The following is a 21170-nucleotide window of genomic DNA, read 5'->3' as shown; positions in this document are numbered from 1 at the left end:
TGCAGGATAACCAAAGGATAACCTAAGTCGGTTTACACCTTCCTTCCCTGACCTTGTTTTAACTTAGATGTATGATTGCCCCTTAACAGACCTGCCTAAGCCTTGTGCCATGCTCTCTCAGTGACAGAGAGCCAAGCTCTACAATCATGGGGGAGGGAAGTATTGCAACATGCTAAGACCCTGCTATTCAGGGCTGACCAAAGGTCCCCAGTACACCAAGCTCACACAGCTGGGAACAGTAAAAGAGAAAGTATAATTTGAGGTTAAAGGATGACATGAGAAAAGGGAGGGGGAAAAAGAAAGTGATGAAGACTGGAGAAAGGAGCTGGGGGCAGGCCACTCCTCATGGACCCATTTCTCTGCAGCCCATCTCCCCTTCTTGTCAGACTTAGCAGGACCTTTTACAATCCTGGCTAGATCTAGTTTGTCTGTCAAATTGTCAGGGCGCCCCCATTGCTTCCCCAACCACTTCCCCAGGGAGAGAGGTGGAGGCTCTGCAGAACTCAGGTGTGGGGAAAAAGGCCGGTTTACAGATTGTTCATGCTCCTACATGGCTGAAGCATCCTTCACTTGCAGTTGTGAGGAGCCAATGGGCTCTTGGCCTCTGACAAGCCTTTGGAGATTAAAGCTAATAGACTGTAAGCACTGTCTCGTATGTCACTCCCTTTCCTAGCACCCATTACCAGGTGAGGAAAGGTGTTGCCCAGGTCCAACAGGGTACTGAGTAAATCATCCCTCTTCTAAGCTTCCTTCATGTATCATCCTCATTCGTGTTCTGCAGAAATCAATGAGTTTCCAGATTTGAAGCATCATCCTGCTCCTCTCCAAAGAGACACCCACTTCAGGAGCTCCTTTTACATTGTGCCCTTTGGGAATCCACATTCTCTTTCACTCAGTCCTGTGTGAACCTGGTCCCCTCCAGACTATGCTTCTTGACCAATGTAGCACCATCATACCACCTACCCCCATCCAGTTCTCTACTCAAACCCTCACTGCCTGATCCACGAGACCTCATCCTGCATCCCTGTCACATTGTGTAGCTGGCTCTGCAGCCGCCAGCGTATATTCACATAGACAATTCTATAACCCATGCCCTACATAGACCCTCATCCTTTTCATCTGACTTAATATCTCTAATAAGCCCCTTAGATAGACTTCCTTACATTCCTCAGGGGCCCTTGGCCCCTAGTTTACAAGCCTGATCACCTGGGCCTGTCCAGCCACGTTCTCCCCTCTAACAGAGCCTGCATGCAACTCCTCTCTGGCCACTCAGCATAAATGACTAAACACGCTGTCTTGATTCCTTAGGAATTTTTTTTTTCCCCTAAAAAGTCCATGTACTGTAACATGGCTTCATCACAACATGAACAACTTCCCACCCTCAAACCATTTTTTAAGAGTTTTTTTCTTTCAAGCAGTTTTGAGGTTCATAGCAAAATTGAGCAGAAAGTAAGAGCTCCCATATTCCCCTCGCTCCCCAAAGCCTCCCCTCCTATCAGCATCACACATCAGAGTAGTACATTTGTTAGAATTGCTGTCTACGCTGACACATTGTAGTTTACATTTAGGATTCATATTTCAATATTTTCTCCTCGCAGCAAGTCAGCAACTTCATCAAACCGCAGGTGTGTCCTCTGTGTTCTTGGACTTTAGTCGGATTAACCTAGATAATGCATGTAACACTGTACATGTTTACCTGTTTCTTGCACAGAGTAGGCACACAAAAAACATTTGCCGATAGAATTAGTATTGTGTGCACTTTGTCTGAAGAGGGGCTTCCCAGGTAAAGAATCTGCCTGCATTGCAGGAGGCCTGGGTTTGATCCCTGGGTTGGGAAGATCCCCTGGAGGAGGGCATGGCAACCTACTCCCCTATTCTTGGCTGGAGAATCCCCATGGGCAGAAGAGCCTGGTGGGATACAGTGCATGGGGTCACAAAGAGTCTGACAGGACTGAGTGACTAAGCACACACACATGTCCGAAGAGACTCGGGCTTTAGGAAGCAGAGCTGAACTTCGAAGGTCCCGCCTCTGCTTCCCTGTTCCTGCCCTTTTCTGCTCCCCGCCTCCAGGGCCTCATTCACACTCCGCTCTCCAGGGCCACGGTGAAGCAATTTCCGCCCTAAGAAGGGTGGGGCTTCCGTCTCCTGCTCTCGCGAGTACTGCTGGTCGAGAAAGGGCGGGCTGGCCGCCTTTCTTCCGTGTCCTTCCTCTGAGCTCCTGGTCACAGTTCCGCCCTTACTAGCCCCACCTTCGGCCAGAAAAGCCACTTCCACTCGGAAAAAGGGGTCGTCCCGCTGGAGGCGCCGGTCTATTTCCTGCCCAGCCAGTTTCCCCGTAACTTCCGCCAGGAGATACAGCCTCCGCCGCTATTCGTTCCATTCCACGATTGATGCAAACGAAACTAGATTCCCTCCTGCTCGAGATTAGAGCTCCTCACTCTATCTCGCTGCAGGAGAAAGAAGAGCGAGGAGGAAAAAAGCTTCCACCCTCCCACCAAACCCGCCCATGTCCGCGGAGGTGAAGCCGCCTTTGCCCTGAGAGAGGTGGAGCCAGCTTTTTTGTAAACCCGTTCTCGCGAGCTCTAGGAACTCTCGCGATAACTGACGCCCGACTTGTGCGCCCGGGAAACCCCGTTGCTCCCTTTCCCCTGGCTGGCAGCGCGGAGGCCGCACGGTAAGAAGAGTGCTCCGGAACGACCCGGGCGCGCGGAGTCGGGGCTCGGTTTCCGAGCCCGAGGCACGTGCCTGGGAGCTCCGGGGCACCCGCGTGGGGCCGTCCCGCCCCCTAGAGCCGCGGCCACGTGCGAGCGGCAGGTCTGGACATGTCTGACCCGCGCGGTCCGGAAACCGCGGCTGGGCCAGGTGGACACCCGGGAAAGCGCGGGTGGCGTGGAGGGCAGAATCAGGTGTTTGCTACATACAGCGTCTTCACAAACGGGGTCAGGCAGTGTTAATGCGCCCCAAAGAGACCGTGGTCATCGGTAAGCTCTGTAAGACCCTCAGGCGCCGGGGCCTCTAAAGCGGGGAATTGCAAGTAGGGCCTTCGGAAAGTAAGGGGAGTGCGGCGGTTCCGTCGCCGTGGGGCTGGGCCCCGACCGTTGGCAGTCTTCTCCATCCATCCTGTGTTCTCATGCTCGATCTTGCCCGCAGATGCCTGGAGTTACTGTAAAAGATGTCAACCAGCAGGAGTTCGTCAGAGCTCTGGCAGCCTTCCTCAAAAAGTGAGTGTGGGGACTGGGTGGGGGTCGAGTGGGTGGGGGCTCTGGTCTTGCCCGACGCCTCTGGGCCCTCGGGCTTTCTTTTTCTGGCTGGGGGAGCTTGTTGGAGGTTAGTGTGGAGTCCACTCTTTGTACATGAGGCCTGGGTTGTGTTTGAGTTTCAGTATTTTTCCTGTTGTGGGGCACATTGGGCTCCTAGTGATGTATAGTTGTGCTGACGGAAGGGAATTGGGATGGAGTTTGTGGAGGCTCCTGAATTGTGCCTTTCTGGCTGTCCTGGTCCCAGGTCCGGGAAGCTGAAAGTCCCTGAATGGGTGGACACCGTCAAGCTGGCCAAGCATAAAGAACTTGCTCCCTACGATGAGAACTGGTTCTACACACGAGCTGGTGAGGAACTGGGGCCTTTGGATGGGGCGTGGAGGGCGGGGTGTCCCCTTTGTGAGGTCTTACTTTTCCCCCAGAAATTCCGAGAGAAATATTTGACTGTCATTGCGTGCTTGGTGTGATGTAGGGTAATTTTGTGTTGTGATATTTGTTCATTTGTAAGCAATTTTACGTGAGGACCCTTGCTTTCCTCGGAGCCTCAAGGGAATCCCAGGGACAATGAATAAAGTGTTCATCTTTTGCCTAGAGGTAGTTCGTTTTCTAGAGAGTCGTTGTGCTTTCAGTTTGTTTCCTGTTTTCATTCAGGTCATCACACTAGCCTATCTCCTCTTTAACAAGATGTTCATAACAAAGGGGTTGGAAATGTGACCCAGTTATTCTAAATCTTGACAAGTCTCAAGTGCTCAGAAAACGTTATGGTCACCCTGTACCACCTCCTTCTCTTAGCCTTTTATTAATCCTTCAGTAAGGACTGACTTAAGTATAGCCCCTGACTGCACAGTGTTAGTACTGTCTTGTCTGTCTTTTTAATGATTGAAGTTTCTCCTGTGTCCCCCATGAAGCTTATCTTGGGAGTGGGGGATGGGATTCAGCCCTGGATTGTTCCAAGGCAGCAGCCTCTGCACAGGCCTTCACTATGGCCTCCCAGCCTCTCCACTCCCAAGCCTTCCTCCTCTGTAAAGTGGGTTCTGTCCTGACCACAGCTTGTCTCCATGTGGGAAGCAGAGTTTAGAAGTTGACAAAACTCCAGCATGACTTTGAGAAGAGCTGGCCTTGGTCAAGTTGCCCAGTACCTCAGAACATGAAGTGTTTGTAGTCTGAGCCCTGATGACTGTGAGGTGAGTGGGGTAGGTAGCTTATCCACCTACTCACTTCAGTGTTTTTAGAAAGAAAGATGGGGAGTGGGACAGCGTGGACAAGACCGCCACTGCCACCCCATCCATCCATCTTGGCAAGCAAGGTTTGTGTGGTCCTGACTGCTTTTTTGTGATGCCCAAAATTTGGAGAGAGAGTAGTTTTTCTCATTTCGTGGGTGAATATGCACGTGTTATATAATCTGTACCTAACAGAAACCTCCCGTATAGGGACTGGTGGTAGCTGATTCACTGTTGATGTCAGAGTGGTCAAGACATGAGGTGTGCCTGCTCCTGAGACCACAACCCACTCGGCCTTGTCATCACTTGGAGTTGGTGGTGGGCAGCTGTCTTCCCTTGGCAACATTCTGTACTTTGAGTTTCTAGGTAGCGGGAGGTTGGGGGGTGGGGAAAGGCCGTGGGTAATACACACCTCGTTGAGCCTGCTGGTCATCTCTGCAGTTGCTGTGGCCCTTTCTGTCCATTGTGTACCTTCCCTAACATCTCACACTGGGTGTGTGCCCTCTGCCTGCCCTGCTGGTCTCCCTCTGGATTTCCAGAGCCCCCTTTTGACTGGACTTTCCCAGCTGGCCTAGTGGCACAGATAGCAGTTCTAGACCGAGGTTTGTCAGGGCACAGACATGGTTACTCGTTTACAGTCACAGCAGAGGCCAGGGTTGGAGCTATGACAGACTACTGTCTGGCCCTTAACAGGAAAAGTTTGCCAACCTCTATTGAAATCTGGAGTGCTCCCACTGAGTTTGTTCAGTTCATACTCCTTAGAGGAGAGTCATGCAAGATAACTTGTTTGCCCAGGAGGAGACTGAGGTACTGACAGATGAAGACCCTGGGAGGGTGTGGCAGGCTGATCTCAGGTGTAGATTACAGGGGCAGGGTAGGTGACAGGGCCTTCGTAAGGGTGGTCTGGAAGAGCTGCGGTTATCTGTAGGGATGAATCGCCTCCAGGCAGTGGTGTTGGGGCCAGTGTGTGAGGGATGAGGTGTGGAGATGAACCGTTTCAGGAGAGCAGGGACCTCTGAGGGGAGGAGCAGGGTCAGGGGAGACATTAAGGGCTTTGAATGGGGCACTACATCGTAACCTGGGTAGACACGAGTGCTCAGATGGGCCTGCTTGAGAGGGAGGTAAGGATACGGTGTGTGTCTGGCAGTGAGTGAGCCGCTGCTGGATGGGGCACCTGAATCCCTTCTCCCCGCCACCCCATTTCTTCCTCCCCGCTCCCCCCCCGCCCCCCCCAGTGCCATACAGCTTGCAAAATCTTCGGTCCCTGCCTGTGGATTGAACCCAGGCTCTGGGCAGTGAGCACAGAGTCCTAACCCCTGGACTGCCAGAGAATTCCCACTGAATTGTAAGGTGGAGGCCAGTCCCAGTCTGAGCAGTTTCCTTTTCCCGCCTTAGGATTCAGTGGGTCAGGATGGAGCCGTGAACGTGAAATTAACACGGGCTGTTGGTTTGCTAGGCTGTGAAGACTTGTTTGGTCTGCCGTTTGCCAAGTGGAGTATGACCTGCCCCCTCATCCACTTTGGGGCCCAACAAGACACCTAGCTGGGGTTTGGGGGTGCTGCGTGGTTCCTCCTACAGTTTGAGGCAGGAGTGACTCCTCATCTGGGTCTCCTAAAGGGAGCAGAAGGATGCCTTTGGAGGGGCTGAAGGAAAAGCCATTTGTGGCAAAACCTCGTTCATTGAGGCCATCATAAACACCATTGGGGTGGCCTGGATTTGTGCCCTTACAGCTCTCCTTCAGGAGGAGGGGCTGGGGCCTCGGCCTAGGTCTGAAGGGCTGAGGAGAGGAGGTAAAAGGGGTCAGTGTTTCTGTAGAACTCAATATTTTGACTGTTAATTCCAATTTGTGAAGTTAATACTCCTGCTCTCCCTTGTAACGGGTCAGAAAAATAACCTGCACGAACTGCTGTGATGTGGGGGGGACCTGGTACCTGCCACACCAGGTGGTCGGGGCAGGAGGCCATTGCCATGCCACTTGGCTTATGGGAGTTAGTTCCTCGACCAGGGGTTGAACCCAGGCCCTTGGCAGTGAGAAAGCAGGATCCTAACCGCTGGACCACCAGGGATGTCCCCCACACCTGCTAGTCGTAGTGATGTTAAGTTGGGCTTTGTTGGGAGTTTGTTCTCTCCCTTTCGCTGCTGGGACTGGAGTACGTTGTCCCCATGAGTACCGTGCCACTGACCACTAGACATGGGTGGGCTGTGTCACAGCTGATGTGGAGCCATGTTGGGATTCAAACTCCAGCTATGAGGCACTCACCCCTTTCCGTGGTGAGATTGGGCTGAGTGCTGTCCTGCTTCGGCAAAATTCACGTCTAGTGTGCAGCCTCTTCTGGGTGTTGGTGAAATTGGGGGTGTTCATCTTAACCCTTCTGTGGGGCTCTCATGCCTTCCATAGCCCAAGTGGAGAGCGGGTCTCCACATGGAACCAGGGCATGGCCAGACAGGTGTCGGTGGCGGGGGAGGTGGCCACTGGGCATCTGCACTGGTCTTGAAGGCCATTTTTCCATGAGGTTACTCCCTTGGCAGAAAGGTTGAGGGAAGGGGGCATCTTATAAGAGGTGAGTCTTTTGATCCTGGCAGTGGGTAGGCTGCTTGATGCCTGGAAGAGGGTCAGAACCCTGGTATAGAGGATGGCATGACTTCCCTGGTAGCTCAGACAGTAAAGCATCTGCCCACAATGCGGGAGACCTATGTTCAATCCCTGGATTGGGAAGATCCCCTGGAGAAGGAAATGTCAACCCACTCCAGTATTCTTACCTGGAAAATTCCATGGATGGAGGAGCCTGGTAGGCTACAGTCGATGGGATCGCAAAGAGTCGGACACAACTGAACGACTTCACTGGCATCTGTAGGCAGGTGGTCACAGTGCAAATCATGGGGACAGAGAGAACCAAGGAGAGTGATGTAAAGGGAGCAGGGCCAGAGGCAGTGATACCAGGGAGAGGCTGCTCAGTGGTCCTGGTGAAGTGGCCCGTGATAGGCCCCTGTAGCCTGTGTCCGCATCTGGAGGTGGGCCGACAATGGGCTGTGTGCAGGAACTGCCCTGGGAGGGGCAGCTGGAGGGGAGGAGGAGCCCACCCCAGCTCTTGACACAGGAGGGTCGTGGACATGGTCCAGTGCCCTGTGACTCTTGGCAGCAAGTCATTATTGAGAAAATAACTTCTGACTCATTTTCAGGACCTGGGAGAATCTTAACGTGCGGGGATCTGGAGTCTCTACCCTTGAGCTTTCATCCAAGTAGGGCCATGTGGTGGCCAGCATCTGGGCCCCAGCTCTTTCAAACCTCAGTGGCTCCCTGAGGTAGAAAACCAGAAGCTTCTGCAGGGCTGTCTGTTCCTCCAGAGCAGCCACACTATCAGGCTGGCTCCAGAGGCCATCTTAGTACTCACAGGAGAGAGCGTAAAAGCAGGTGGCACAGGGCCTGGCGTTCCAGTTGAACAGGAGAGATTTCCAAGGAGACTGGCCAGGGGACTTGCCCGAGCCAGTCTAGGGCTAGAAACCCCAGTCCATAGAGCAGGTTGACGTACCTTCCAGGTTGGGATTGTCCATGGCGTTAGGATGTCAGCACCGCTGCCATGGTGAACCCGAGCTCTTCAGGGCAGGCCTGGGACAGGGGGCAAGCAGTAGGTCCTTTCTACAACTCTCCAGCCCTGCAGAGTTCCCAGACAGCTGGTTGTGGATGGCCATGGCTTAGACGTTTGCTGGGCTCTGTCTGTGAAACCTCAGGTCCGCCTCACCACTTGGCCAGGGCAGTCACAGCTAAGAAAGTCCCGAGGGCAGCAGGAAATGCCTGGTCACATGGCTGCGACAGTCCCTCCACTGCCGGTCCCCCCAGGCTCCTGAACTAGGGGCAGTGGAGCCTTGTGTGCGTTCTCCTGTTCTCCGTTTCCCCGACTGTAAGATGGTGAGACTCTGCTCCCTGTGGAATTCAATGTGTGACTCTGAGCACGGCCTGTGCCTGAGAAAGGTTCTCAAGCCTCCCTTCCCTCCCACCCAGCTTCCACGGCACGGCACCTGTACCTCCGGGGTGGCGCTGGGGTTGGCTCCATGACCAAGATCTATGGGGGGCGCCAGAGGAACGGCGTCATGCCCAGCCACTTCAGCAGAGGCTCCAAGAGCGTGGCCCGGCGGGTCCTCCAAGCCCTGGAGGGGCTGAAAATGGTGGAAAAGGACCAAGATGGGTAAGCCAGCGAGGGGAAGCTGGGCACGTGAGGGGGCTTGGGGCCAGGTCCCCAGTGGTGCCTGAATGGAGGACCATCCTCCTCTGCCCGTCAGGGAGGTGTCAGGTGTGTCCTGGCCCTCGGGCAGGCAGGGGGTTCAGAAGAGTGAGCAGCCGAGGGGCCTCGCCCCGACCTCTCTGGCAGACTACTCCAGGCTCCAGGAAGGTAATTTAGCGACTGTCTGCTTTCATTAGCCTGCTCGTTAACTTTTCCCAATTGATTTTTCGGGGCTTTTGATCTATTGCTTGCAGAAACGACACCCCATCAGCTCAGGATGAGGGGGGGTTCCCATTGCAGCCTCCAGCTTGTTAGAATGCAGCCGACTGGGGACCTGAGTGGGACTTGGCTGGCGTCATGAGGTCCTGCGGCCAGGCGCCTCCTTGGGAAGCCTGACTTGTGTCCAGGAGAGGCCTGGCCTGGGCCAGGGATGCTGGTGCGAGTCCGCGCTCACCTAGGCCTGTGTGACCCTTCTCTCCCACAGGGGCCGCAAACTGACGCCTCAGGGACAGAGAGATCTGGACAGAATCGCTGGACAGGTGAGTGGGGACTTCAGTCACCACCCAGGGGCCTCTGGAGCCTGGATTTTGACAGTTTCCTCCTCTGGAGGGTACAGCCAGGGAAGCAGGGGTGCAGGAGAAAGAACGTTTCTAACAGACTTCCCTTCGTGGGGGCTGGGAGACAGGTTGGAATGCAGGGCCCTGGGTGAAGGGAGCCCCGGGCCTGGGTGCAGCCAGCTGGGTCTCTTCTGCAGGGCACGTTCCCTCACAGGGCACGTTCCCTCGCAGGCCAGTCTGTCTCCCCAGGTCAGCCTTCTAATTCTGACTGCAGGGTTTCTTCCTTACTCCTGATAAGGGGCATCAGGCAGGGTGCCCAGAACCTGGCCTCCGTGTGGAGGCCGACTGACTAGGCACCCTGGGCCAGTCTCCCTGTCTGGGGTAGTGCTCTCAGCCACCTCACAAGGTAGTGGCGAGGATTCCTGAGCTGCAGCAGCAGGAGCCCCGGGGCCTGGCATGAAGCTGTTGTTGGTTTTCTTCTTTGTGTGTTGTTGACCTAGGCCCCCTGGGAGCCTTGGACTGTGGAGTCCCTTAGTTTCTCAGTGGCAGACAAGAGTGGCATATTCAGCCGTCTGGGAGCGGGAGGTGGCCTGGCAGGCGGTAAGGACAGTGCAGGGCCTGGCACCAGCAGCAGTGTGGATTGGGTTAATGGGCAGAGGTCAGAATCATACTACAGTGCTCTCGTGAGTCCCGGTTTCTCCTTCTGTAAAAGGGGGAAGTGCCCGAGGCTGTGAGCCTCTGGTGAGATCAATACATAGGAAACCACAAATCAGGAGGCCTGGTGCCCCCTGGTTAGTGGGGAGCTTCGGTGAAGTGCCCCAGCACAGGGCCACAGCTGATCGTAACTATTTGTCTATCTTTCCCACAGGTGGCAGCTGCCAACAAGAAGCATTAGAACAAATGATGCTGGGTTAATAAATTGCCTCGTTCGTAACCCCGGTCTGGGTCTCCTGTTTTGGGGGGTGGGGCAGGAGGACGGAGTGCTTCCCTTCCCTTGTGAAAGAGGCGCCAGGGGCTTCCTGGATCGCTGTAGTACTCAGCAGCCCCAGAAGCCTGAGGCCTGGCTTCCAGATTCAAACGGGTTCTACCCCAAGTGGGCAAGGTGCTGGTGCGCGACCCAGGGCCTTTGCGTGTCCGCAGAGCAAGTCTCCAAAAAAAGAAACTGAAAGTTCAAGCAGTGGCCCTGCTGGAGCAAAGCAGGAGGGGCCCTGGGGCTGAAGTGCTGCTTCCCTGGAAGGAAGTGGGCAGGGGCAGCCGCCCTCACTCCGGGCGGTCCTTGTGTGCCTTCTGCCCAAGGTTTTGACCTCTGCCTCTGTGCACTTCCTTTCCCTGATCTACTTGGGATCCCTAGCCTGGGCCCTGCTATACCCGCTTCAACCAGGGGAAGCTGCAGCATGGACCCAGTTGGGACCAGGGTGCTAACTTCCTTCCCCAGGGGAGGGATGTAACACCTGCACAGAGGCTGTGGTCTGGGGCCCACTCCGTGCCCTGCCCCTTCTGGGTCTCCGTGGTGATTGGCTCTTGGCACTGATGGGACCTTCCCTGGTAGCTCAGACGGTAAAGAATGCTTCCCTTGCAGAAGGGAATGGCTGCCCACTCCAGTATTACTGCCTGGACAATTCCATGGACAGAGGAACCTGGTAGGCTCCAGTCCATGGGGTCACAGAGTCAGACACTGAGCAGCTTTGAATCTTAGAGGGAGAAGCCTTACCACCCTAAGGACCAGGCCCACCTCCCAGCTGGGGAAAGCCAAAATGCTGAGGCTAACCTGTCTAGGCCACAACCCCTGAGGTTCCTCCACCCTAAGTTACCACTGAGATCAGACCTAGTGCCATGCCTGACTTCTGGACTCGGAGTGACATGGGTTTGAGTTCCACTACTGCCCATAATTGCTACGATCCTGAGCAGCTTACCCTCAGCCTGCTCTTGTTTGTAAAGCTACTTATTCCTGCCTGAGGGATTCTGGGAGAGTCCCTGTCGGCTCAAAGCCGCATACCTGGTGTACCGAGATGTTCAAAGTGAAAATGCCAGACCACGGAGTCATAGACCTTTGGTACTACTGCCCCCCAGCTCAGAGTTGTCAGGGCTGGAAGTTACTGATGTGAACACTAGACTACAGCCTACCAGTGTGTTTCTACCCAAGTACTCCAGTCACTCAGTAGTGTCCGAAACCTTGTGACCCCACGGACTGCAGCGCTCCAGGCTTCCCTGTCCATCACCAACTCCTGGAGCTTACTCAAACTTACCCATCATGTAGGTGATGCCATTCAGCCATCTCATCCTCTGTCTTCCCTTCTGCCTTCAATCTTTGCCAGCATCTGTCTTTTCCAGTGAGTCAGTTCTTCGCATCAGGTGGCCAAAGTAATTGGAGTTTTAGCTTCAGCATCAGTCCTTCCAATGAATATTCAGGACTGATTTACTTTAGGATGCGCTGGATCTCCTTGAAGTCCAAGGGACTTGGAAGAGACTCCTCCAACACCACAGTTCAAAGGTGTCAATTTTTTGGGACTCAGCATCTTTTTGGTCCAACTCTCAAATTCATACATGACTGCTGGAAAAAACCATAGCTTTGCCTAGACAGACCTTTGTTGGTAAAGTCATGTCTCTGCTTTTTAACATGCTGTCTAGGTTGGTCATAGCTTTTCTTCCAAGGAGCAAGCGTTTTTTAATTTCCTGGCTGTAGTCACCATCTGCAGTGATTTTGGAGCCCAAGAAAGTCTGTCACTGTTTCCATTGTTTCCTCATCTATTTGCCATGAAGTGATGGGACTGCATGCCATAATCTTACTTTTCTGAGTGTTGAGTTTTAAGCCAACTTTTTCACTCTGCTCTTCATCAAGAGGCTCTTTAGTACTTCTTCCATTTCTGCCATAAGGGTGGTGTCATCTGTGTATCTAAGGTTATTGATATTTTTCCCAGCAATCTTGATTCCAGCTTGTGCTTCATCCAGCCAGGCATTTCACATGATGTACTCTAAATATTAAGTTAAATAAGGGTGACAATATACAGCCTTGACATACTCCTTTCCCGATTTGGAACCAGTCTGTTCCATGTTCAGTTCTAACTTGCTTCTTGACCTGCATACAGATTTCTCAGGGGCTTCCCTTGTGGCTCAGCTGGTAAACAATCTGCCTGCAATGCAGGAGACCTGGGTTGGGAAGGTCCCCTGGAGAAGGGAAAGGCTACCCACTGCAGTATTCTGGCCTGGAGAACCCCATGGACTGTATAATCCATGGGGGTCGCAGAGTCAGTCACGACAGAGTCTGAAGTACTAGAGGTGCTGTATAACCATATCACTTAATACTTTTGTGAAGTAGGTGCCCAAACACACCCACTGTTTCAGTTCAGTCGCTAAGTCGTGTCGAACTGCGACCCCATGAAATCACACCAGGCCTCCCTGTCCATCACCAACTCCTGGTGTCCACCCAAACCCATGTCCATTGAGTCAGTGATGCCATCCAACCATCTCATCCTCTGTCGTCCCCTTCTCCTCCTGCCCTCAATCTTACCCAGCATCAGGGTCTTTTCAAATGAGTCAGCTCTTCACATCCAGTGGCCAAAGTATTGGAGTTTCAGCTTCAACATTGTTTGGAGATGGGAAAAAGAAGTCACAGGATGCATGATTTTCCTCGTGACCTACAGCTAGGAGGTGGCAAAGCCAGCATTTGGTAGCTACAGCCAGCTACCTGGGCTGTAGCCCCTGAAGGGCTTAGAAATGAGGAAAATGAGACCCAAAGGGTTACACTCCTGGGCATGGCCTTGAGCCAGTCACTCCTTGTTTGGGACCTAAGTTTCCTCTGGTCGATTGAGAATGAAATTTCCCAGAATTGTCCTGGGAATGCAATGCCAAGCATCTGGTTAGCTTGCCCAGTGCCAGATACCAGGGGTGCTGGGTAAGTGGGTCATGGAAATGCCCAAACCAGCCTGCCTGAGAGGGCCTGCAATGCGTCGGATGCACCCCTCTGGCCACTGGGGGGCAGTCAAGGTCCTGAAAACCAGCTTGGCCAGGAGTGATGCTGAAAGAGGTGAATTCCCAGGGTTGCAGTGACTGGACCACCCAGGTATCTTCCTACGTGGGAGTCAGAAGGAGGAACTTTAGTACAGAGGGGCTTATAACCCCCTATACAGAGAGGAGCCCAACGGAACACCTGGGTCCCTGGAGGGAAGGGGGGAGGGTCCAAGGGCCAGAGAAGAGGAAGTGTGTCCTAGGAACCCTGCTCTGTGATATTCTTACAGCCTCACAAGGTAGAGGGGTTGTGCCCAAGTTACAGGAGGAGAAACTGAGGCTCAGATGACCAGAGCTGAGATTCAAACCCAGGAGGTGTGATCTCTTGAGGCCCACGTCCTTCTGTGTGGGTGACATTTGAACTTTTTTAAAATTACAAAAGACTTCAATACACAAAACAGTATAATAGTGTAACAAGGACCCATGAACCCACTACCCAGCTTAAAAAGTAAAACGACCTAAAACTAAGAGAGACAAAGCCTTCTGTGTACCCTTCCCCCAGAGGGAAGCCCCCTTGCGAGTGGGGTGTCACTCCCCTGCATGGGCTCACCCCTTTCCTGCACACACGTTTCCCTAACAGCACACGTTGCTTTGCCTTTTGAAAACAAGTCAGCTGGATCCTGCCACAGTCCATTTCTTCTCATTTTTTTGTTGGTCCTGAGACGCAGCCCTGTTGACAAGTGAAGCTCGGACTCTTCTGCTGTGTGCTACTTTATTGACAACCAATACTTAGGCCACCTGATGCGAAGAGCTGACCCATTGGAAAAGACCCTGATGCTGGGAGAGGAAAGCGATGACAGAGGATGAGATGGTTGGATGGCATCACCGACTCAATGGACATGAGTTTGAGCAAACTCCAAGAGATGGTGAAGGACAGGGAAGCCTGGCACGCTGCAGTCCATGGGGTCGCCAAGAGTCGGGTACAACTGAGCGACCAAACAACAACAGCCAGCAGCCCACTCCAGTATTCTTGCCTGGACAATCCCATGGACAGAGGAGCCTGATGGGCTACAGTCTATGGGGTTGCAAGAGTCAGACACGACTTAGCGACTAAACCACCACCACCGTGAGTTTAGTTCAGTCGCTCAGTCGTGTCCGACTCTGCAACCCCATGGACTGCAGCATGCCAGGCCTCCCTGTGCATCACCAACTCCCAGAGCTTACCTAAACTCATGTCCACTGAGTTGGTGATGCTATCCAACCATCTCATCCTCTGTCGTCCCCTTCTCCTCCTGCCTTCAATCTTCCCCAGTATCAGGGTCTTTTCAGATGAGTCAGCTCTTCACATCAGGTGGCCAAAGTACTGGAGTTTCAGCTTCAACATCAATCTTTCCAATGAACACTCAGGACTGATTTCCTTTAGGATGCACTGGTTGGATCTCCTTGCAGTCCAAGGGACTCTCTAGAGTCTTCTCCAACACCACAGTTCAAAAGAGTCAATTCTTCGGCACTCAGCATTCTTTTTGGTCCAACTCTCACATCCATACATGACCACTGGAAAAACCACAACCTTGACTAGACACACCTTTGTTGGCAAAGTAATGTCTCTGCTTTTTAATATGCTGTCTAGGTTGGTCATAACTTTTCTTCCAGGGAGTAAGCGTCTTTTAATTTCCTGGCTGCAGTCACCATCTGCAGTGATTTTGGAGCCCCCAAAAATAAAGTCAGCCACTGTTTCCACTGTTTCCCCATCTATTTGCCATGAAGTGATGGGACCGTATGTCATGATCTTACTTTTCTGAATGTTGAGTTTTAAGCCAACTTTTTCACTCTCCTCTTTTACTTTCATCAAGAGGCTCTTTAGTTCTTCCTCACTTTCTGCCATAAGGGTGGTGTCATCTGTATATCTGAGGTTATTGATATTTCTCCTGGCAATCTTGATTCCAGCGTGTTCTTCATCCAGCCCATCATTGCTTATGATGGGATTTTTTTAATTTTGGGGGGATGCTTGGACTCTTCACATAAGTTAAATAAGCAGGGTGACAATATACAGCCTTGACGTACTCCTTACCATAGCTCCATGTATACGTTCATTCTCCTATAAAGGAATTTCTCATCTGTTTCCCAGTTTTGGCTGCCAAAAATCTCCCTGCCATGAATTTCTTCCTAGGTGTCCCCTTATGTGTGTGTGTCTTATATGTGTGTGCACATGTGTGACATGGGCCCCTAACAGCTCACAAACATCTCAACAACTTCATATCATTCCACTCCCCCACCCCTCAGGCTTCATTTTCCTCCCACTTGACCTAAAATGATGTTCAAAGGAACCTGGGCACACGTGAGTGACTTGGAATCCCTGCTCCGCCACCAGAGTGTAACACTGGGCAAGTGACAGATGGTGCCCCTCTCTGTGATGGCCTGAGTTTCCCCCCTTTAAATTGGTGGGGGTGGGGGCGGTAAGTGGCCTACCCTACTGACCTGTGGCTGAAATGAAAGAACACCAGGAAAGAGCCCATTGTGGCCCTTGGATGTCAGGAATATCATCTTAAGTCACAGCACCAGGGAGATATTTTCATCCTCATCTCTTGGATTAAAAATGCTGAACCTCAGGGACTTCCCTGGTGGTCCAGTGGCTAAGACTCCATGCTCCTAATGCAGGGGACCCGGGTTCAATCCCTGATCAGGGAACTAGAACCCACATGCCACAATTTACTAGAGTTCGTATGTCACAATTAAGACCCTGCGCTGCCACATAAATAAAATGATACATATATACATTTTTAAATGCCGAAGCTCAGAAAGGAAAGCCATCACCTAGTCACAGAATTGGTGAGCCTGCCTCATTTATTTCTCATGTGTGTATGTTAGTTGCTCAGTCGTGTCTGACTCCATGGAATTCTCCAGGCAAGAATACTGGAATGAGTAGCCATTCCCTTCTCCAGGGGTTCTTCCTGCATCTCCTTGTATGTATGTGCGCATGGGATTGAACCCTTGTCTCCTGCCTTGGCAGGTGGATTCTTTACCACTGAGCCACCAGGGAAGCCCTTATTCCTCATAAACATTAATAATAACCAACCTTTACTGAGCACCTATCCACGTGCCGGGGTCTTGTGTTCAGCGCTGTGCATGTACAACCTCTAAATTCTCCTTTCCAACCCCAAGAAGGGAGGACACAGAGGCTCAGGGAAGCTGCCCTGCAAGGCAGGGGACGTGGGTTTGAACCCTGGTCAGGGAACTAAGATCCCACGTGCCATAAGGCAATAAGCCCAGGGCCACAACTAGAGAATCTGTGTGCCCCAGCGAAGGATCCCGCATGACACAGCAAAGATCTCATATGCTGCGACTGAGACCCAATGCAACCAAATAAATTAATAAGTATTTTAAAAAAAGAAGTGAGGACACAGAGGCTCAGAGAGGGGACAAGTTTTGCCCAAGGCCAATGAGAGGCAACGACCAAGCTTGGAACCACCACCACCCTTGACTGCCTGTGTGCAGCAGGCCCCCCAAACCCTAGCTCCCTCGGGCGGGGCGGGTTTCCTTTCCAGTGACGAGCCAGGCCTTGAACCAATCTCTTCCCCCCACCCAAGCAGCCTCCTCTCAGGGGAGTTGTGGTGGCCACAGGTGCAAGGAGCGGTTCCTCTCCACTCACGGCCTGAAGCCTCCTCCACCAGGGGCTTCCCCCTAGCCCGCCAGCCAAAGAGCCCAGCAGTGGGGCCAGCGAAGCCCATCTCCGCAGGGCCGGGCAGGAAGTGGGGCGGGGTTTGGGGCTCAGCCGAGGTGGGATCTGGTACCCCAGGACTGCTGCAACCCAGACTAACCAACCCACTGGGAGAAGATGCCTGAGGGTCCCCAAGCCCTGCAAAGCCCGCCTGCCACCATCTTTCTCCTCCTGATCTCCGCTGCTGGCCTGGGTACGTGGTTAACAGGCAGGTGCTGGGGGAGTCAGTAGTGGGAACTGGGAGATTGCTGAGAGAGGCCCCAGGCAGAGGGGGAGGGAGAGGAGCTGGCAGGAGGCAGGCTAGAAAAGACCCTGTAGAAACTGCATCTGTCTGCTTGATTGTCCCAAACAGGCCGGTGGGAAGCTGGAGGGGGCTCAGCGAAGTTGAAGGCGTGCGTCCTGGCCCGGTGGAGGGAGGCAGGGGCAGGAGACATCTTCCCCACCCGCTCGCCCCCCAGATCAAAATAAGGAACTAAGGTTGCCCTTGACTGACTGAGCTCCAGAGCTGGGGGCAGGGACGGGACGGTGGTGGGTAGCGGTAGCGGTCAGCTTCAGTGGGGAGAAAAAGCTTTCTCCTTTTCTGCCTTGAATCCTAGTCCTCACCCCTACTTAGGGAACCCCTTCTCAATGTTGGGGGAGTAGGTGACCTTCCCCCTTGCCCTCCCACACAATGCCAGCTGGCAGGGCTGTGACCACCCTGTTTGACCGAGGAGTTGAGAGAGGCGGCCAGTCACCCCAAATTTCCACTGGGAGCTGAGATTGGAGTGACTCCCCCGGTTGCTGTCTCTTGCCCCACTTCCTCCTCCTTCTCTCTTCCTCACCTCTGCCCTCCTCCTTCCAAAAGAGGCAGAGCCAGCCATGCGGACTGGCGCAGGAGGAGGGGCACAGAACTGGGCCTACCCGCCCCCCCACCGTTTCTGGGCCGCCCCATCTCCTTCCACCCAGCTGAGGCCCTCCCAGCCCTAACCAGCTAGCTCAGCCCAGTCCCTGACCTCACCCCTGGCCCTCAGCTTGACACCCTGGGGTGGGCCCAGGGTCACAGGGCAGGGCAGGCTCACAAACTGGCAGGAAGAGGCCCAGGGCCAGGGGACTCCTGCTGCCGTGGGTCGCAGCTGGCCCACTGGTAGAATGGGTCGATGACAGAACCGATTTCTATGGGTTCTGTGATAATTACACAAAGTAAATAAAGTGCCAGTGTGGGGCTGGGCAGGGGCTGGGTGAGAAAATAATCCAGGAGGGCCTTCAGGAGGAGGTGATGCCCAAACTGATTTTGGAAAGAGCTTCCTGGCCTGGGGCACTGCTAGTCCTAGGGAACTGCCTATTCAAGTGCCAGCGAGCTCAGAGGGCATGGAAGCACAGAGGAGGGGGAAGAGGGAGGGGGTGGCTCTGAAGGGGCAAGTGGGGACACCCCCCAACCCCCTGCCCTCCACTCTGGGTGTGTCACTCACACTTCTCCACACCCCACCCCACACATACATACACACACAGCCAGGAGGAGTCCTGCAGCTACCAGGGGTCAAGCTGGGTCAGTGTCCCCATTGGCTGTCCCTGACCCATCTGCCTCCTCTCTGCAGGCCCCGGGTGCCAGGCCCTGTGGGTGGAGTGGGGCCCACCCTCGGTGACGGTGAGCGTGGGGGAGGAGGTGCGCCTCCAGTGCACGCACAATGGCAGCAACACCAACGTTACGTGGTGGCACGTCCTCCAAAGCAACTCCTCATGGCCCCCTGTGATGTATCGCGGGAACCTGGGTGTCGGGGGCGAGCTGATCATCAAACCAGTGAACAAGACTCACAGGGGCATGTATAGGTGCCAAGTCAGTGACGGCAAGAAGATTCAGCGCTCCTGCGGGACGTACCTCCGCGTGCGAGGTGAGTGCCCATCCCGTCCATCCGCCGGGAAGGCGGGTTGGAGCCCGTGCCTGCATCGCCTGCATCTCGGGCATCCTGGGTCTCCGGCTTTCACGCAGTGGCCAGTCTTCTCACCTGCAAAGCGGGAGAGGCTTCCACGGTCTTGGGCTTCGCTGGAGGGGGCGTGACCTAGGGGCGTGGCCATGGGGCAAGGTGGGGCTCTGAGCCGTATTCCCTCCTCACAGACCCGCTCCCTAGGCCCTTCCTGGACATGGGGGAGGGCACCAAGAACAACATCATCACCGCCGAGGGCATCATCCTCCTCATCTGCGCCGTGGTGCCTGGAACGCTGCTGCTCTTCCGGGTGAGCCTGCCCCCCAGGCCCACCCCGCGGGGACTAGCGGACCCCCAAGAGTCCCTCCCGCCTAGAACTTGGCAGAATGGCAGCACCCACCTCCCAGGCGCCGAGGGCCTGAAAATTTAATAGAATGAACGCATTTGAAACTGTGCTGGGACCAGAGGGGCATCCTTGCTCAGTCTCCCCTCAGGGTTCTCTTCACCTCTGGCCCCAGGGATGTCTCACTGGCCCCCTCTATCCAGGAGGGCTGTACCCTTCAGATGTAGCCAAGGCTGGGGGAGATGGGAACTGGTGTCATCCCGGAGTGTCTGACCCCCACCAGCGTCTCTTTGGCGTGCATGTGTGCTCAGTCGCTAAGCAGTGTCCTGTTCTTTTGCACCCCGTGGACTGTAGCCCACCAGGCTCCTCTGTCCATGGGATTTCCTAGGCAAGAATACCTGAGTAAGAATACCTGGCTCAGCAGTAAAAGAATCCACCTGCAATGCAGGAGACGTTGGTTCCATCCTTAGGTCAGGAAGATCCCCTGGAGACGGGAATGGCAACCCACTCCAGTATTCTTGCCTGGAGAATCCCATGGACAGAGGAGCCTGGCAGGCTACTGGCCACAGGATCGCAAAAAATGTCGGACACAACCGAGCGACTAAAACAACAACAAATTCTCTTTAGGCCACAAGACAACTATAGCCACTTAGTACTATTGCTCTATTTGTGGGGAAGAATAGGCAGTGGTACAATCAAAAGGATACTGGCTTGGACCCAGAGTGGCCTGCCACTTACAGGATATGTGACTCTGGGCATGTCCCTTAACTCCTGGCCTCCAGGAGGGTCTGAAAACATGATCTCTATCCACGGCCCCCCCTCCGCCCCCACTCACTGAAGCTCCCCATCCCTCAACAGAAACGATGGCAGAACATGAAATTCGGGGCTGATATCCAGGATGACTACGAAGACGAAAATCTCTATGAGGTGAGTGGAAGGAAGGTGGGGGCAGGTGCAGAGCGGGGGCAGGTCTGCGGAGTAGGGTGGGGGGGTCTCCTAGGGCTCCTCCTTGAGGCTGGTTGGGGGCAGGGAACCGGGCCTCGGGGCACTGAGGCCCACCACCCTGTTTCCTCCCCAGGGCCTGAACCTTGATGACTGCTCCATGTATGAGGACATCTCCCGGGGCCTCCAGGGTACCTACCAGGACGTGGGCAGCCTCCACATCGGAGATGCTCAGCTGGAGAAGCCGTGACCCTGCTGGGCTGACCCGCCATGCACCCAACCCGTGTTTCACCCTACTTCCCCCCGAAGCCGCTCTCTTTTCACAATCTTTCCTGGGAGTGTCCTGACTCAACTTCCCCCTGGGACTGTCCACTCTTCTTCCCTCTAGGTCATCCTCGTCCTCATCCCCTCCACACACCCTAACTGATCCTCCCCCTATTGCCTTTCCCTGGCTTCCCCCACCCACCCACCCAGCGGGTGATGAGCCCTTACTCACTGCCTCTAGGGGAGCTGAATGTAGCAGCCTCCTTAGTGTCACCTCCCCTCTGCCTGCTCTGTCATGGCCACTTAGTGATAATAAATCCTTCCCAACGGCAGACCTTCGCAGGAGTCATGGATCTCGTGGGGACCATTCCCCTTCCTTTTCTGAAACCGAGAAATCCAGGACATCAGCCCCCTCCTCCCCCAGCCCCTGTCCACTCCCCACACCTGGGACCAGGTAGCCAGTCTTGGCCATCTCCTGAAAATACAAGAAGTGTCTTGGGAAGGGTCCTACCCCAGGCTCTGTGCCTCAGCAGAGGGGGACACAGCAGGGTCCCAGGTAACCAGTTGTATTCATTTATGTGCATCTGAGTTGCCAAAACACAGTGTACTCTCTGCTGGGACTGGTACCAAATCCTGACCATAGCCACACCTGTTCTCTGCTGCAAGTGGACTTGTAAAAGTGGGATTTGGAGAGCCTGTGGCAGTAAATTGGGGATGGTGGGAAGACCTGGAGGGGATGACAGAGAAGGACAGAGGTACAGTGTGTCTGAGCTACAGAGGGGAGGGAAATTGAGACAGAGATA

The 21170-nt window shown here is 54.1% G+C and overlaps 2 protein-coding genes across 3 annotated transcripts; both read left to right on the top strand.

The window, feature by feature from the left end:
- The first annotated feature begins 2161 nt into the window (after nt 1-2161).
- Nucleotides 2162-10194, top strand: RPS19 (ribosomal protein S19). 2 transcript variants are annotated; one of them, XM_061388468.1, is made up of 6 exons: nt 2162-2674; nt 3151-3221; nt 3505-3605; nt 8478-8661; nt 9182-9236; nt 10123-10194. In XM_061388468.1, the coding sequence occupies exons 2-6, from the start codon at nt 3151-3153 to the stop codon at nt 10147-10149; spliced, it is 438 nt and encodes a 145-aa protein (XP_061244452.1). In that variant the 5' UTR covers nt 2162-2674; the 3' UTR covers nt 10150-10194. The 2 variants fall into 2 exon arrangements, with proteins under 2 accessions (XP_061244452.1, XP_061244453.1); XM_061388469.1 differs by lacking the exon at nt 2162-2674 and adding an exon at nt 2714-2981.
- Nucleotides 10195-16827: 6633 nt separating this feature from the next.
- Nucleotides 16828-20699, top strand: CD79A (CD79a molecule). The gene is made up of 5 exons (XM_061388466.1): nt 16828-17110; nt 18492-18785; nt 19010-19128; nt 20020-20088; nt 20240-20699. Exons 1-5 carry the CDS (start codon nt 17035-17037, stop codon nt 20351-20353), a joined length of 672 nt encoding a protein of 223 aa, XP_061244450.1. The 5' UTR covers nt 16828-17034; the 3' UTR covers nt 20354-20699.
- The last annotated feature ends 471 nt before the right edge of the window (nt 20700-21170 follow it).

This window comes from Bos javanicus, chromosome 18 (genome assembly GCF_032452875.1).
Source record: "Bos javanicus breed banteng chromosome 18, ARS-OSU_banteng_1.0, whole genome shotgun sequence".
NCBI lineage: Eukaryota > Metazoa > Chordata > Mammalia > Artiodactyla > Bovidae > Bos > Bos javanicus.
The sequence above is the reverse complement of the archived record's forward strand: the minus strand, read 5'-3'. Positions and strand labels throughout refer to the sequence as shown.

What these genes read in the sequence shown, in the direction of transcription:
- RPS19 (XM_061388468.1), top strand. Translation starts at nt 3,151, where the DNA reads ATGCCTGGAGTTACTGTAAAAGATGTCAACCAGCAGGAGTTCGTCAGA. An exon ending in GTGGAAAAGGACCAAGATGG is followed by an intron (nt 8,662 to 9,181) that starts GTAAGCCAGCGA and finishes TCTCTCCCACAG; the next exon opens with GGGCCGCAAACTGACGCCTC. An exon ending in TGGACAGAATCGCTGGACAG is followed by an intron (nt 9,237 to 10,122) that starts GTGAGTGGGGAC and finishes TCTTTCCCACAG; the next exon opens with GTGGCAGCTGCCAACAAGAA.
- CD79A (XM_061388466.1), top strand. Translation starts at nt 17,035, where the DNA reads ATGCCTGAGGGTCCCCAAGCCCTGCAAAGCCCGCCTGCCACCATCTTT. An exon ending in GATCTCCGCTGCTGGCCTGG is followed by an intron (nt 17,111 to 18,491) that starts GTACGTGGTTAA and finishes TCCTCTCTGCAG; the next exon opens with GCCCCGGGTGCCAGGCCCTG. An exon ending in GAACGCTGCTGCTCTTCCGG is followed by an intron (nt 19,129 to 20,019) that starts GTGAGCCTGCCC and finishes ATCCCTCAACAG; the next exon opens with AAACGATGGCAGAACATGAA.